Consider the following 17,787-nt stretch of genomic DNA (forward strand, 5'->3'; position numbering starts at 1 on the left):
TTGTATGATTCACTCCCTCAAAACTACAGGGACACCCTGTGTTTGTGTTGTGGATAACGCAGGAAGAGCAGCAGCACAATAAAAATCACTGTAGTTTTGCAATTCCTGTGTGGCGTCCATCTGTTCACCCTGTTCTACACCTTCTGGCTATCCTACGAATAATACGTAACTAATACCAACCGGTTACAATACACACACATATATATACACATACATACATTATATATATATATATATACACATTATATATATATATATATATATATATATATATATATATATATATATATATATATACACACACTACCGGTCAAAAGTTTTAGAACACCCCCATTTTTCCAGTTTTTATTGAAATTTAAGCAGTTCAAGTCCAGTGAATAACCTGAAATGGTACAAAGGTAAGCGGTAAACTGTCAGAGGTTAAAAAAAAAAGTTTAGGTAACAAAAAACTGAAAAATAATGAACATTTCAGAGTTATACAAAAAGGCCTTTTTCAGGGAACAAGTAATGGGTTAACAACTTACAGCTGTTCTGCAGCAATGGAAGTAAATTAAGCCTTGAAAGTTGATGCTAACAATTCCTACAGGTGTCCCAACTTTTGTTGATTTACAAACCCTCTGTCTGTATAAAAGCAGTGTTGGAACAGACTATGTTACTACACCCTCTTACGCATTATTTGGACAGTATTGTACTGCAGGAAGTAGTATATTGCTCTCATAATGGCTCTCAAAAAGGCAATTAACAAAGGAAGACAGACAGACCATTATAACCCTTAAAAGTGTAGGTCTTTCCTTTAGAGAAATTGCAAAGAAAGCCAAGGTGTCAGTGAGTACAGTTTCCTACACCATGAAAAGGCACTTTGGAAACTGGAGGAAACTCTGACAGGAAGAGGTCTGGCAGACCCAAAGCCACAACAGAATCAGAAGACAAGTTTCTGAGAGTCAACAGCTTGCGTGATAGGCGGCTCACAGGACAACAGCTTCAAGCACAGCTTAACACTCGTCGAAGTAAGCAAGTCTCAGTTTCAACTGTGAAGAAAAGACTTCGAGCTGCAGGTTTGACAGGTCGAGTGGCAGTAAGAAAGCCATTGCTAAGATGGCAAAATAAGAAAAAGAGGCGTGCCTGGGCCATGAAGTACCGCCAGTGGACTACTGAAGACTGGAAGAAGGTCTTATGGACCGATTAATCAAAATTTGAAATCTTCGGTTCATCACGCAGGGTTTTTGTACGCCGTCGAGTAGGCGAAAGGATGGTTCCTCGGTGTGTGACACCAACTGTCAAACATGGAGGAGGAAGCGTGATGGTCTGGGGCTCTTTTGCTGGCACCCTGAACCAAAACTGCTACCACAGCATTTTGCAGTGCCATGCAATACCCTCTGGTATACGCCTAGTTGGTCAGGGGTTCATCCTACAGCAAGATAATGACCCAAAACATACCTCCAGGCTATGTCAGAACTACCTTAGAAGAAAAGAACAAGACGGTAGGCTTCAAATCATGGAATGGCCAGCACAGTCTCCAGACTCAAACCCCATCGAGCTGGTTTGGGATGAACTGGACAGAAGGGTGAAAGCAAAGCAACCTACAAGTGCAACACATTTGTGGGAACTTCTGCAACAGTGTTGGGAAGAACTTTCCGAACAATATTTGATTTCCATTGTAGAAAGAATGCCACGAGTGTGTTCGGCTGTTATATCTGCAAAAGGTGGCTACTTTGAGTCAAAAATTTAGATTAAATTTTGTTAAACAAAACGATTCCATGATTTCTTTTTTTATCTCCAATTGTTTATTTGTTCTATGCTTTAATTTCAGAGTACATTGAGACATTAAACTGCGTAAATTTCAATAAAAACTAGAAAAATTGAGGTGTTCTAAAACTTTTGACCGGTAGTGTATATATACAAAGTGCCTTGCAAAAGTATTCAGACCCCTGACCAATTCTCTCATATTACTGAATTACAAATGTGTGACAGAAATACAATGAGTTCTGGTGATAAATCTTCCTCCCAACCTGTGAGGGCGCTAAAGAACGGGAGGAGAAGTATCTGGAAGGGCTGGCCTGACAGTTCGTTTCCGGGACCGGGAAGTGGGTCAGCCTGGAAGGAAGCGAGACTCTGTTGTAAGACCGTATTGATTTGACAGGTAAACGAGGGGCAGCTGCAAGTAATAAGGCAGCTGCAACCGTTTGCCTAGATATCATGCGGGATTACATATAGGGGCCAGGGTAACGCTGTTCTTTTCCTTCGTTTTGGGTAAAGCGCGAGAGAGAGAAGGACTGAGAGAGGAGCTCTCAATAATAATAAAAAAAAGAGACGTGTTTTGTGTTGTGTTTGTCTGTGTGGTAATTGTTTGTGTTTTACTTCACCAGACAGTTAGAGCACATCTCCGGAGCTGTCGCCGAGGGTCAGCACAATCCGGAGCACCACTGCACTAACCGTCACGAAATACTTGTGTTTGCACTAAGCACCAGCACGACTGCATTCACCCAGGACTGGTGACCGTGTGTTCATTTTTGTTCGGGACTGTGCCCTGTTTTGTTATCCCCGTGCTTTACACATTGGTGTGTATAGCCGGGGGTTTATTAGTTGACGGTCACCAGACCTGGATTATAAATAAAGCACTTTTTTTCCCACTGTATACCGTTGTCTGCCTGTCACTCCTGCATCGCATCACCGCTACACCTGTTCCCCTTCACTAGCCACTTTGCCACAAAATGGTACAAACTTAGCATCATCCAACCAACCTGAACAACCTGGAGCAAATCTGCCAGGAAGAATGGGCCAAAATCACTCCGACACTGTGTGCAAAGCTGGTACATACTTACCCCAAAAGACTTAAAGCTGTTATTACAGTGAAAGGTGGCTCTACCAAATATTAATGTGTGGGGGTTGAATACTTATGCAAGCAAGATATTTCAGTTTTTTATTTTTCTTAAAAATATTTCCCAACATAAAACCAATGTCACCTTACAATAATTGACTTTGAGTTTCAGTGTTTTAAAATAAAATATCAAACAGAACGAAATTTCAATGTACCATTTGTAATTCAGTAATATGAGAGAATTGGTCAGGGGTCTGAATACTTTTGCAAGGCACTGTATATATATATTAAAAAAAATTATACAAATAATTTGAGTTCTATGTGAGTTATTTCAATTTCTGAAAGATTCCTATAAACTTTCCTATAAGACCTCCTATAAGATTTTTTATTAGATCAATAACTTATAAACTTTCCTGAAACTTTGTTTTAAATTTCAATATTTATTACTTCCCAGTACAAAAAAATTATTGGATCAGCCATCTTTCTTCTGTCTGACACGGCTTTCCTATCAGCTTGTCTGTAAGGAGTGACAGGGAGACAACATTGGGAGGAGCCGCGCAAATTAATTTTCTTAATCGTAACACACACATACATTATATGTTATACACAAGATATATATATATATATATATATATATATATATATATATATATATATATAATTCATCTTGATTTTTATAAATAACACAGGGAAGTGTGAAGGTTTAAGATATGAAGTACAAACAAAAAAGTTTGCCCTCTCAGCTTCACAAAAAGGTGCTAATTTAATTTTGATAAATGAATCTCTGAAACACTGTTAACATTCCCATGAAGTTATATATTTATTTTTGGTAGTTTAAAAGGTCATGTCCATACGTGTTTCTTCAGTGGGAGTTTCACTGTACCAAGCCCTCTGAAATATCATCACTTCTAATTGGCTACCGAGCAGCGATGACATCATTGACTTAGTATCAACCAGTCTTAGTGATAAACTAACAAAGTATTGTCTTAAGTACGTGTGGTGCAACTGAAATAAGAGCGCGCTTAGTTATAAACTAACTAGTAACAACTAAGGCCTTAGTACAGACTTTAGGCTCAAATTTAGGAATGAAGTTACGCACAGCTGGTGCAACCCAGCCCAGTACCTTATGGAGTCTATGCCATGTCAAGGCTGTGATCAGGGCAAACGGTGGCTAAACCCGATATTAGGTACAGATTTGTATAAGACACAAACTATACAAATATAATACTAGGGTGGTCAAGTTAAAGTAGCAGCATGAACTCACAGGGATACTTAACTAGACAACAGAAAAATACATGGGCATTTAAGTTTCTTCTACATCAGCATTTCTGATTGGCTGGGCTGGATTCATGCAGTGGCAGAAAGGTTTGCCCTCAGAACGGTTTGGTTTGTCAGGAGAAGGCACTACATGAAGACAGGTACATACCCGAGGCTTTATCCTCCAGTTTAATATAAGCCACTTTTGCTCGCGCTGTGATTCGCAGCCGCCCCGTCCAATCAGGCTGCTCCAGCTTCCAGTCCGACGCCCTAAAACATGACATCAGTCAGAGGGAGTAATTCTGAAAACCCACAGCAGAAATTGTATATAACGTGACTATTGGTTAACATCCATCTTCTCCCAAATCTGTGCAGTTTGGTTAACGATTCTGACTAGCTATCAGGCTGCTCTCCTGCAAGATATCTATGTGGACTATGATGGCTATTTAAACCAGCTATGAAAAGACTGCAGAACGAAGAGAATGCAAAGTAGAAAGCTGAGGACGCATAGAACTGGAAGCTATTAAAATCTCCTTCTTACCTCCAGTCCAACAGTCCAATATCATGTACATACTGCAAGTTTTCTGTAGAAATCTTTGTAAATATGTATTTTAAGTGAAGTGAAGTCCTGTAAAAACTTACCCAAACAGCACACATTGATGTTTTTGTGAACAAAAACAAAGCATCTAAGGGGAATGCACACTCTTATTATTAAATGCGATATGAGCTGCTTAATGGAAGCGGACTTACAAGAACATAACCTTATGGGAATGGAATAAAAGGGGAAGCGACACAATGGTGCTGTACTATTCAAATTTCAACACGTCATTTTAAATGCTAAGTTATACTCCAATCAGGGGTGTCCAACCGCTGTCCTGGAGGGCCATTTCACTCCAGGTTCAACATTATATAATTAACTACTTCAGGATCTAGACTGAGGTTGAAATGGTTAAATTTAACAATTTAGAACAGGGTTTGAACAAAGACTATGAGTGTAAGGTCCAACTTTGGCCACCACCACTGCTCCAAATGAACCAAACCCCACAATACATTTATTACACATTCTCACCCTGTGGGGGCAGTTCACACAGCTCTGTAAGTGTAAATAAATTATGTATAGGCTTTAACTTACCAGTACACTTATGTAAAACGTGTGTTTAAAAATGTCCTTGATATCTATGCAAATTTGTCAACAGAAGGAGATATTTAAAAATATATTTCCCATTTGTGGCACTGATCCCTGAACAGTAGAGTTAATATAACAATGTATTGGAACGTGTAAGCTGTTTTTTTTATTTGTTTTTTTATTTTTGCATTATTGGTTTTGTTTTGTTCTTTGAATATAATAATGTAAAAAAATAAATAAATAAATAATAAAAAAAGTGACTTAGTTTAGTTTATTCACTTTGTGCCCAGTACAACTACATCTCAACAGCGCAATACAAATACAAAGAGAGACATTTACTAAGATAAAAATAATAATACAAATGCTTTTAAAAAGACCAAATTATTTTATTTTATTTTTATTAAGATTCTATTGACTTTTTACATGCAGGACAGCCGCTATAAGATTGTTACCTTTATTAAACCACTTCAGCTCCATGCTGTACACATGTACGTCAAATGAAAGAGTGCTTGCAGTACCATGCCGTGCCTGCGTATGTTAAGGTTTGCTCTTTATTCTATATTTTGTTCAATCTGATCTGTTCGTATACATGCCTGTCAGGATGTGAGTGGTGTGGGTGACAAAGTGAATGTCCAAACAGTCCTATAATTACCAAAATAGTCCATTTTTTATTAAAAATAATCACTGTACTGTGGTATTATTTTGCTGGTATAGCAGCAAAACGGCAGGTTATCAGTCCCAAACAAAAAGGTTTCACGAAATAATAACACAGTACAGTAATCCACAAGTGCACGTGAAAGTGCTCTGGTTGTAGTACATGGGTGCTCTGTTGTGCTCTGGTTGTAATACAGCGGTGCTCTGTTGTGCTCTGGTTGTAGTGCAGTGGTGCTCTGTTGTGTTCTGGTTGTAGTACAGTGGTGCTCTGTTGTGCTCTGGTTGTAATACATTGGTGCTCTGTTGTGCTGGGTTGTAGTACAGCGGTGCTCTGTTGTGCTCTGGTTGTAGTACAGCGGTGCTCTGTTGTGCTCTGGTTGTAGTGCAGCGGCTCTGTTGTGCTGTGGTTGTAGTACAGCGGTGCTCTGGTTGTAGTGCAGCAGTGCTCTATTGTGCTCTGGTTGTAATACATTGGTGCTCTGTTGTGCTCTCGTTGTAATACAGCGGTGCTCTGTTGTGCTGGGTTGTAGTACAGCGGTGCTCTGTTGTGCTCTAGTTGTAGTACAGCGGTGCTCTGTTGTGCTCTGGTTGTAGTACATGGGTGCTCTGTTGTGCTCTGGTTGTAGTACATGGGTGCTCTGTTGTGCTCTGGTTGCAGTACATGGGTGCTCTGTTGTGCTCTGGTTGCAGTACATGGGTGCTCTGTTGTGCTCTGGTTGCAGTACATGGGTGCTCTGTTGTGCTCTGGTTGCAGTACATGGGTGCTCTGTTGTTCTCTGGTTGCAGTACATGGGTGCTCTGGTTGTAGTACATGGGTGCTGTTGTTCTCTGGTTGTAGTACATGGGTGCTGTTGTTCTCTGGTTGTAGTACATGGGTGCTCTGTTGTTCTCTGGTTGTAGTACATGGGTGCTCTGTTGTTCTCTGGTTGTAGTACATGGGTGCTCTGTTGTTCTCTGGTTGTACAGCGGTGCTCTGTTGTGCTCTGGTTGTAATACAGCAGTGCTCTGTTGTGCTCTGGTTGTATTACAGCGGTGCTCTGTTGTGCTCTGGTTGTAGTACATGGGTGCTCTGTTGTGCTCTGGTTGTAGTACAGCGGTGCTCTGTTGTGCTCTGGTTGTAGTGCAGCGGCTCTGTTGTGCTGTGGTTGTAGTACAGCGGTGCTCTGGTTGTAGTGCAGCGGTGCTCTGTTGTGCTCTGGTTGTAGTGCAGCGGCTCTGTTGTGCTGTGGTTGTAGTACAGCGGTGCTCTGGTTGTAGTGCAGCGGTGCTCTGTTGTGCTCTGGTTGTAGTGCAGTGGTGCTCTGTTGTGCTCTGGTTGTAGTACAGTGGTGCTCTATTGTGCTCTGGTTGTAATACATGGGTGCTCTGTTGTGCTCTCGTTGTAGTACATGGGTGCTCTGTTGTGCTCTGGTTGTACAGCGGTGCTCTGTTGTGCTCTGGTTGTAATACAGCGGTGCTCTGTTGTGCTGGGTTGTAGTACAGCGGTGCTCTGTTGTGCTCTGGTTGTAGTACAGTGGTGCTCTGTTGTGCTCTGGTTGTAATACATTGGTGCTCTGTTGTGCTCTCGTTGTAATACAGCGGTGCTCTGTTGTGCTGGGTTGTAGTACAGCGGTGCTCTGTTGTGCTCTAGTTGTAGTACAGCGGTGCTCTGTTGTGCTCTGGTTGTAGTACATGGGTGCTCTGTTGTGCTCTGGTTGTAGTACATGGGTGCTCTGTTGTGCTCTGGTTGCAGTACATGGGTGCTCTGTTGTGCTCTGGTTGCAGTACATGGGTGCTCTGTTGTGCTCTGGTTGCAGTACATGGGTGCTCTGTTGTTCTCTGGTTGTAGTACATGGGTGCTCTGTTCTCTGGTTGTAGTACATGGGTGCTCTGTTGTTCTCTGGTTGTAGTACATGGGTGCTCTGTTGTTCTCTGGTTGTAGTACATGGGTGCTGTTGTTCTCTGGTTGTAGTACATGGGTGCTCTGTTGTTCTCTGGTTGTAGTACATGGGTGCTCTGTTGTTCTCTGGTTGTACAGCAGTGCTCTGTTGTGCTCTGGTTGTATTACAGTGGTGCTCTGTTGTGCTCTGGTTGTAGTACATGGGTGCTCTGTTGTGCTCTGGTTGTAGTACAGCGGTGCTCTGTTGTGCTCTGGTTGTAGTGCAGCGGCTCTGTTGTGCTGTGGTTGTAGTACAGCGGTGCTCTGGTTGTAGTGCAGCGGTGCTCTGTTGTGCTCTGGTTGTAGTGCAGTGGTGCTCTGTTGTGCTCTGGTTGTAGTACAGTGGTGCTCTATGGTGCTCTGGTTGTAATACATTGGTGCTCTGTTGTGCTCTCGTTGTAGTACATGGGTGCTCTGTTGTGCTCTGGTTGTACAGCGGTGCTCTGTTGTGCTCTGGTTGTAATACAGCAGTGCTCTGTTGTGCTGGGTTGTAGTACAGCGGTGCTCTGTTGTGCTCTGGTTGTAGTACAGTGGTGCTCTGTTGTGCTCTGGTTGTAGTACATTGGTGCTCTGTTGTGCTCTGGTTGTAGTACATGGGTGCTCTGTTGTGCTCTGGTTGCAGTACATGGGTGCTCTGTTGTGCTCTGGTTGCAGTACATGGGTGCTCTGGTTGTAGTACATGGGTGCTCTGTTGTTCTCTGGTTGTAGTACATGGGTGCTCTGTTGTTCTCTGGTTGTAGTACATGGGTGCTCTGTTGTGCTCTGGTTGTAGTACATGGGTGCTCTGTTGTGCTCTGGTTGTAGTACATGGGTGCTCTGTTGTGCTCTGGTTGTAGTACAGCGGTGCTCTGTTGTGTTCTGGTTGTAGTACAGCGGTGCTCTGTTGTGCTCTGGTTGTAGTACAGCGATGCTCTGGTTGTAGTACAATGGTGCTCTGGTTATAGTACAGTGCTGCTCTGTTGTGCTGGGTTGTAGTACAGTGGTGCTCTGGTTGTAGTGCAGTGGTGCTCTGCTCTGCCCTGGTTGTAGTACAGCGGTGCTCTGTTGTGCTGGGTTGTAGTACAGCGGTGCTGTTGTGCTCTGGTTGTAGTACAGTGGTGCTCTGGTTGTAGTACAGTGGTGCTCTGTTGTGCTCTGGTTGTAGTACAGCGGTGCTCTGTTGTGCTGGGTTGTAGTACAGCGGTGCTCTGTTGTGCTCTGGTTGTAGTACAGCGGTGCTCTGGTTGTAGTACAGTGGTGCTCTGTTGTGCACTGGTTGTAGTACAGTGGTGCTCTGTTGTGCTGGGTTGTAGTGCAGTTGTGCTCTGTTATGCTGGGTTGTAGTGCAGTGGTGCTCTGTTGTGCTGGGTTGTAGTGCAGTGGTGCTCTGTTGTGCTGGGTTGTAGTGCAGTGGTGCTCTGTTGTGCTGGGTTGTAGTACAGTGGTGCTCTGTTGTGCTCTTGTTGTAGTACAGTGGTGCTCTGCAGTGCTAGTCGTGCTGGCTCTGTGGCTGCAGCTCCCAACTCGCTAATCCTCTGCTACACAAATAAACAAACAAAAACACAGCACTCTGACAGCATCCCCCTTTGTACTGAGATTTGCAGCTCACACTGAGAAGAATTGGAAATACCACAGGAAACAATCAACTATCTAAAGTATGTACATAGTATTTCATTTTACAAAGAAAAAAGGTTTTTGTATTCCTTTCATAAAAACAAAATGTAAAAGGTAAAATGCGCTGTTTGTGGAGTTTTAATGAGCTTCTGTGGCAATACCACCAACCTGCGGGATCATTTAGTAAGACACCACCTGATAAAATATGACAGTGGGAACACAAGTAAAAAACAAAAGGAAGCAACACCTTCAGTGACAGCTTATTTTGGAAAGAAAGTTGATCCAAAAAACGTCAGGGCAAAAGAAATAACAGGCCTGATAGTGGATGTTGTCACACAAGATATCAGACCTGTTAGTAGAGAGAGATGCGTTTAAAAATCTGATTGCGAATCTTGCTCCGGGCTGTGAAATGCCCTCTCTGGATTACGAACGTGCAAAGGAAAAGCTTTGACGGGATTTAAGTCAGGAGTGTAATTCAGTGTCCATCACTACCGATGTATGGACAAGCATGGCACAAGAAGTGTTTTTAACAGTCACCTGCCATTGCATTAAACAAAACTGGGAACTCAAGTCAAAAGTATTAGCGACACTAAAATTACACGAGAGTCACACATCTGTGAATTTAGCAGAAGCGATCAATCAGATAAACACAGAGTTTGAAGTGGCTACAAAAGTAATAGCTTGTGTTCATGACAACGCCGATAATGTGTGCAGAGCAACGTCTTTGCTTTCTGCAAGCCAGCGTGCTGTGTTACTTTTTGGTAGCGTGGCAAGTGTGAGCTGTGCAGGGCACAATATAAATCTCTGCATTCAGAAAAGCTTGGAGGATGTACGACAAGTCCATACATTAGTGGCAACAGCAAGTAGACTGGTTGCACATTTAAAAAGAGGGAGATGGCAACAAGTGCTTTAAATAGGAAACAAACAGAAATACAAACAAGGTGGAACACAGTTTATTATATGTTTGAACACCTTCTTGAATTAAAATGGCCAGTTATTGCTGTTTTGTCAAACCCAGATTTGACCAAAAAGTCTGACGCAGCTACTTTAGATCTCACGACTGAGCAGTGGAAGCTAATGGCTGAGGCACTACCTCTACTACAGCCATTCGAACTGGCTACTGTACTTTTGAGTGCAAAGAAAAAACATTACTGCTAGTTCTTTGTACCCACTTGCAACAGGGATAAAACACAGACTGACTGAAATTCCTGATGAAGAGGAGACACTGTCTTCTTTAATCAACTGATTTACTAATACCAGTTAAACGGAGTTTGAGAGATAAGCTAGTGTGTAATTTGTCTCAGCGATTTTGTTTACATCAGCTGCATGACCCACGTAATGAGGTTATGCCGCTGCTTTTTGTGTCATTTCTTGACCCCATGATTTTGCAATCTGGATTTCCTATCCGAACAGGCCAAAGCCCGCGTGTCTGAAGCACTGTCTTCCAAACTAGTGAAGCTGGTGGAGGACAACCTCGAAAATGACGGAAATCGTGCCTGTACAAGTGAGTGCAGTACAGAGGACTTCCCTGTTAAAAAGAAAACGAAGACCGAACAAGCAATGGAATTGTTACTTCGTGGACGGCAACAAACTCACACTACTTCCAGGGAAACCGTAATCCAACAAAAAAATGACGATTTATGCTTCTGAAACTCCAAAAAACATCAGCTTTTCCTGATATTGTGAAAAAATAACCAGACACGCTTTCTCAACCTAGCAGCCTTGGCAAAGAGCATGTTAAGTATCCCTGCAACATCGGTCCCGAGCGAGCGTGTGTTCAGCAAAGCAGGGATGCTTGCGAACAAACTCTGTTCTTTGAAACCGGAGAATGTGGATGCCATAATATTATTGAATAAAAACAGAAAATAAGCTCTGGACAGAGCACAGACTTTGTTACGTTGGACTTGTAAAAAGTTATTCTTTTTTTTTCTCTAATCCGGTTGCTGTCAAGACAAGACAGTAATATTTGTAATGTTTTATTAACTTTTTGTGGGGAACCTTGCCGACAGTGTGACTAGACATAAATAATCAGGCGTCTACTGAGTGTCAGTCATGTAAGCAGGTAGGGCATCTCCTGTGATCCATTTTTAGATTCACTCAGGTTACTAAATATGTCAGAACTAATCAGAGTTCAATAAATAGTTTGGAATAGTCTGCAGCCTTTAGTTTACATGTCTTCTTGTCTGAGCTGTGACAATAAGTCGCCAAACGTATGACTGTTGATCAATGCTTAGAATTACTACAGAACTTATCTCAAAGTGAATATGGAGACAAAAAAGTTATTGTCACTGACAGAAAACTGAATGATGAAGAATGGGTTTGCTCAGGAGAAACGTCCAGCGGCAGTGAAAGTAAAGACAGTGCCAGCGAATTGCCAAATGCGGAAACAGATCGCCAGCACTGCATTTGGGACTACCTGGACACAGAACCGTACAATGTATTGGATCTAGCAGCATTCAACTCTTTTTTTTATTATTTACAAGGAGAGCACTGGCAAGAAATGATATATTGCATTTAGCTGAAGAACTTCGCCAGAAACATTCTGAACAGAAGACAACTTTGGTGCAGCCGCAAGCGACGAAAATGCCAGGGAAGACACTCTAGATAGTTGTGCCCAACATGCGAAAGCAGTGTGTGGAAATTGCACTGCATGTGGATTGTGCTCACACTGATGCTTCTTTGTAAACATGTTGTGCCACTCTCCCACTCTCCAACTCAGCTCCTACCATCACCCTCGTTCAAACACTCACCAAACAGACATTTTAAATGGTAATTTTAAATTGGATAATTAATTTGAACTGGAGCCAGCCTTGACTCCAGTGGCTTCCACCTGGTCCTAGTGTCCCCCAGGTATTGTCTCTGTACAAAAATAAATATTTATTTTAAACCATACTTTTTCTTCATTTGTACTTTCCCTTATTTAACACAGTTATTATTTACAAAGTGTATTCTTTAACCCATTCATTTCTGATCCCAAACACTTTATATATTAATTTTCTTTGTTTACCAACCAGTTGGTTTACGTTGTCTTTCACCTTTTTGTTCGTTTCCTTTAACCAATCCCTCATTATATATATATATATATATATATATATATATATATATATATATATATATATATACACACACACACACATATACAGATGCACAATGAAAACGCAACAATTTAAGTTTTACATCAATAGCTCATTGGGGACATACATAATGTTATTTACATTTTAAATAGAGAGCTGATAGGTTTGTTGATTGTTTGAGTAGTACTGTCCCTTGGGATAACAAAACACTGAGCTCAAGTCATATAATTTCATAAAAACACCAGGGGCTCAGTGTTTGGTATTTGAGTTGGGTTAAAATTGCCAAAATGTGTTGATTAAGAACCTGTATAAATAGTCATTAGAAAAGACATGATTTTAATTAACGCCAGAACAGCGAAAGATACGACCATGCCCCGCTTGAGAAATGAAGATCGTCTGGTTGCTATCGGCATGATTGAAGGCAGCCTGTCTGTGAGAGAAGTTGCCCGGAGAATAAGGTGTTCTGCTTCAACCATCAGCAGACTAATCCAGGGAAACCAGGAAACCGGCTCTGTGAGGGACAGGCCATGTCCTGGAAGGCAGAGGGTCACCACACTGGCCCAAAACCGTCACATCTGACTGATCCATCTGCCTAATCGTTTTTAGACTGCAGTGACTACAACGCGAGAAATTCCAGGAAGAAATAACCCGCCCATCAGCAGAATGACTTTAGCTCGCCGTCTGCATAAATATGATTTGCATGCTCGGAGGCCATTCAGGGTTAACATGTTGACAGCTGAGAGACGAAATCACTGTCTTCTGTAGGCCAGAGAACATCTGAGGTGGCGGCAGACAGATTGGTGGAGTGTTTTATGTAGTGTGCCGTTTTGCCTTTGACATACCTGACAGAAGACAACGTGTGTGGAGACGTCGTGGTGAGCCTTATGCTGACTGTTGCATTGTTCAAGCCAACCGGGGGGGCGATGGAAGTGTGATGATGTGGGGAGGAATCTCCTTTAACACAAGAATGCCTTTGGTGCAGATTGAGGGCAACCTTACTGCTCAGCGATACACTGACAAAGTCCTTGAGGCAACATTTTTACATTCCTGCAAGACAATCCGGAAGTGTCGATTTTCCAGCAGGACAATGCAAGACCACACAGTGGTCTTGCATTGGGCAGCAGTGTGGAGTAGTGTTTAGGGCTCTGGACTCTTGACGGGAGGGTTGTGGGTTCAATCCCCAGTGGGGGACACTGCTGTTGTACCCTTGAGCAAGGTTCTTTACCTAGATTGCTCCAGTAAAAACCCAACTGTATAAATGGGTAATTGTATGTAAAAATAATGTGATATCTGTATAATGTGAAATCTTGTAACAATTATAAGTCGCCCTGGATAAGGGCGTCTGCTAAGAAATAAATAATAATAATAATAATAACACAGTGCTAGGATTACATTTACACGATTTCAAGAAAACAATGTTGAGGTCTTGCCATGGCCAGCTTTTTCTCCTGACCTGAGACCAACAGAACATCTGTGGGACCAAATAGCCAGTGCCATCCACAGGAGACAACCGCGATCAGCCAACCTTTGCCAGTGGCGGAACATCCCACAGCATATATTTGACAGTGTGTCATGTTTCATACTGAAAACCTATCATAATTCTTGAACTGTATTTTTGTTCACATTTTCTGTGATTTTGTTTGATATCTTGATGTTTAAAATATTTGATTAAATCCATTACGACCTGAGTAGTGTTTCTTTTGTGCATCAGTATATGTGTGTAATATGTGTGTAATATATATATACTGTATATAGATATATATATATTGTAAGACAGCAGGGAGGGGGTTAATTTCCTCCCTGCAGAAAAACATGTGAAAATGCACTCCCAGGGCAATTGTTAATTGATTTATTGTTTAATTATCCCCTGCACCTGGGCGGCAATTGTAGCTTAGTACCAGGTGCAGGGTATAAGAGAAGAACATTTACTTAGTTCGAGGCTGCTGAGTAGAAGGAGGCAGAAGAGGTGCTCTGCTTCCGAGCAGTCGAGAAAAAGGTGGATGCAGTTTAACCCGGTGAGGTTTTGTTTGGTTGTTCTGTGTTTGGTGGGGAAACGGCTTAGCCGTCCCACTTATAGTCAGGGTGTTCCGGAGAGTTTAGTTAGTGCTTGTAAAGAGCTAGGTATTTGTTTCATTTTTGTGAATTAAAAATAGCGCGTCAGCGCATAAAAATCCATTCCTGTGTGTGTTAGGTCAGTTTTTAAAGGGGCAACGAACCCGAGTGGAAGCAGCTCGGTTACAATATATATATATATATATATATATATATATACACACACACACATATACAGGCACCCTTATAAAGATGTATAAACAAACTGTATAAAATAAATAATACCAGTACTGAGCTATATTGTAATTTTCCAACAGGTGGAATATATTTGACTTTATTAATGATTCAATGGAATCAACCAAAATTACACATTTTGCAAATTATACATTTTTTTCCAAAAAAAATGATTTGTCAAAATGATTGGCACCCTTGTTTTCAGTACTTTGTGCACCCTCCCCTTGCAATGATAATGGCAGAGTCTTTTTCTATAATGTTTAATGAGATTTGAGAACACATTGGGAGGGATCTTAGACCATTCCTCCATACAGAATCTTTCCAGATCCTTCTGCGCTTATGGACTGCCCTTTTCAATTGAAACCACAGGTTTTCAATGGGCTTCAAGTCCGGTGACTGAAATGGCCATTGCAAAATGTTGAATTTGTGGATTTTGATGTGTGCTTGGGGTCATTGTCTTGCTGGAAGACCCACTTGCGGCCAAGTTTCAGCCTCCTGGCAGAGGCAACCAGGTTTTTGGCTAAAATGTCCTGGTACTGGGTAGAGTTCATGATGCCGTTGACCTTAACAAGGGCCTCAAGTCCAGTGGAAGCAAAACAGCCCCATAACATCAAAGATCCACCACCATATTTTACAGTAGGTATGAGGTTCTTTTCTCCACACGCATCCTTCTTTCGATGCTAAACCCACCGCTGGTGTGTGTGGCCAAAGAGGTCTTTTTTTTCTCATCTCACCATAGTACCAGGCAAGTTTACCACTGTTCCAGTGGTTTTGAACTTCTTAATTATTGCCCAAATAGTGGTAAGTGGTATATTTAGTTTTTTAGCTATTGTTTTCTACTCATTGCCTGATTTATGAAGGTCAACAACCATTTGTCTCTTTTCATTTGTAAGTTCTTTGCCTTTCCCCATGGTGATGGATGACAAATGGATTTCACATGCGTGTTACCTCATTTTTATACCTCAGTGAAACAGGAAGCCATGGAAGGCCACAATACAGTTCTTTAAGACTGAGATGAACTTAAAGAAGCAGAATGTTAATGCAGATTTAACTTTGTTTGATTTTATTGATAAGAATCTTTAGTGGTGCCAATAATTCTGACACCTATCTTTTGGAGAAAAAAATGTATTACTTGTTAATAAAAAAACCCTTTTTCTCTGAGCAATTGTATTAGAATAAAAGAATATGGTTTTCCCATATATTTGAACATAAAATATAGCTCATTACCTGTGTTGTTTATTTTATACAGCCTTTTTTGCTCATCTTTATCAAGGGTGCCAATAATTTTGGAGGGGACTGTATATGTCTGTATATTATCAATTGTATTACTTATTTACATCGTTTTGGTTGTACACTTATTTTCAAATGTTTGTTTATAAGATTTTTTATCTCTTTTTTGCAGTTGCACTTTATCTAATATGTCTGTAAATAAACCCATTTCTGTTCAAATGTTCATTCATTTACAATGTTTCAGTTGTGCGGATGTTATATATTAGCTGTCTGAATAAAACTATGACATATCTGATTGTTTGTCCTTTCATTATAATATTGATGGTGTTTTTAATAGCGCAGTCAGATTGAACGCTCATGGAAGTTCTGGGTATGTGTATAACTCTGGTTATTGTAGTGTTAAACTAGTCATTATAAATAACAAATATTGAATGGGTGTGGAGATTCCAATACAATGTGTGTATTTGTTCTTAAGCACACAAATGCAAACTGTAAGTCAATACCTGCATAAGAATTACATAACATTAATACACACATGAGGGAGGTCACTTCAGAGGTGATGACTGGTGGTTGGCTGAGTGCTTCAAAAAAATGCACAGGACAGACTCAGAACACACTACATTCAGATGATTTGCTGAAGTGTCACTAGAATGATAGACAGTTTTCTGAAAAGCAGTTTCGTTGCACAGCGCAGAAAACTGCCAAATTACAACATGCATATGTTCTGCTCACTAATGTTTTGCATCCAGTAATATCAATCCTACGCAACATGAATACACTTGCTTTGACACCAATTACATGCAATGCATCCTAATCGTAGTGCTGTAATGTTTAGTTGATCTTATGTTATTAATGCTAAGCCTACATTATTATTATTATTATTATTATTATTATTATTATTATTACTTTTTCTTTCATTGAATAATCCAATGGAAAAATACCACCGGTTGTGACATTAATAATATATTGCAAATGATGTAGCACTGATGTCTCACACATAGATGTCATTTATTTTTTTAACATATGCAGCTTGAGCAAATGCATTCTCAAACATTACTGCACTGCAAAACACGACAAGCGCAGGCGACTGAGATCAACGGAATTCAATCATGTCATTTAATATTTTAAATAGCAATCTACCGATTAATATTATTCAGATCGGTACCCCAATTTACCTGTACTCTCGGCAGTTATCACGTCAGACCGCTAGCAATGCACACGTGTCATTTATAACATGTAACAGATGTATTCGTATCATTCGGTCTGGTACCTGTAGCCTCGATTGGATGCCCTGGGAGGAATCTTATACACGTTGACATCTTGCTTAACACAGAGGACCGACTCGTACCCTCCTTCGGTCGCCATTTTCCACCCTGCTTCAGCTGCAGACACCCCGACACCCCCCACCACAACACAAGCTGCATTTCCTGCGAGTACATCCTCACAGTTTACATTTCCTGTGCTTCCAGCGGACCTGGCGCTGTGCGCAGCCATGTTCGCAGGATCTGTACGGAACCACCCGCCACAGCCGTTGCTACAAAAGAGTAGTAATTTATTTGCGCCAATCACAGTAAAAATAAATAATGAAACTCAGTGCATTGTGTAAATATATACTGCATGGTCTAAATCAGGGGTTCCTAGAGTTTTGTTCAATTAAACACCAATATGTGCAATAAATGTAACATACCTTTATATATAGTCCCAAGACGTACAACTTTTCGGCTGCCTTTTTTTTTTGGTTTCTGAAATATTCTTTTTTTTATTTAATTTATTTTTTTTAGATTTGATTTTGTCATGTTTGTATTTATACTTTATTGGCTGGTTTCCCATA

At 41.0% G+C, this 17,787-nt stretch overlaps 1 protein-coding gene across 2 annotated transcripts in view; it reads right to left on the minus strand.

Annotated features, from left to right (window-relative positions):
- LOC117424755 (adaptin ear-binding coat-associated protein 1-like) overlaps positions 1-17,379 on the minus strand; it is a 38,425-nt gene extending 21,046 nt beyond the window's left edge. Inside the window, exons 1-2 of one of the 2 annotated variants that reach the window (XM_034041440.3) lie at positions 17,227-17,378; positions 4,245-4,345 (exon numbers count right to left, since the gene is read on the minus strand). In XM_034041440.3, coding sequence (XP_033897331.2) covers positions 4,245-4,345; positions 17,227-17,321 — 196 coding nt within the window. In that variant the 5' untranslated portion in view covers positions 17,322-17,378. Of the gene's footprint in view, positions 1-4,244; positions 4,346-17,226 lie in introns of both variants that reach the window. The other variant, XM_058992545.1, reaches the window with a different exon arrangement.
- Between the last annotated feature and the right edge of the window lie 408 nt (positions 17,380-17,787).

This window comes from Acipenser ruthenus, chromosome 19 (assembly GCF_902713425.1).
Source record: "Acipenser ruthenus chromosome 19, fAciRut3.2 maternal haplotype, whole genome shotgun sequence".
NCBI classification, from domain to species: Eukaryota; Metazoa; Chordata; class Actinopteri; order Acipenseriformes; family Acipenseridae; genus Acipenser; species Acipenser ruthenus.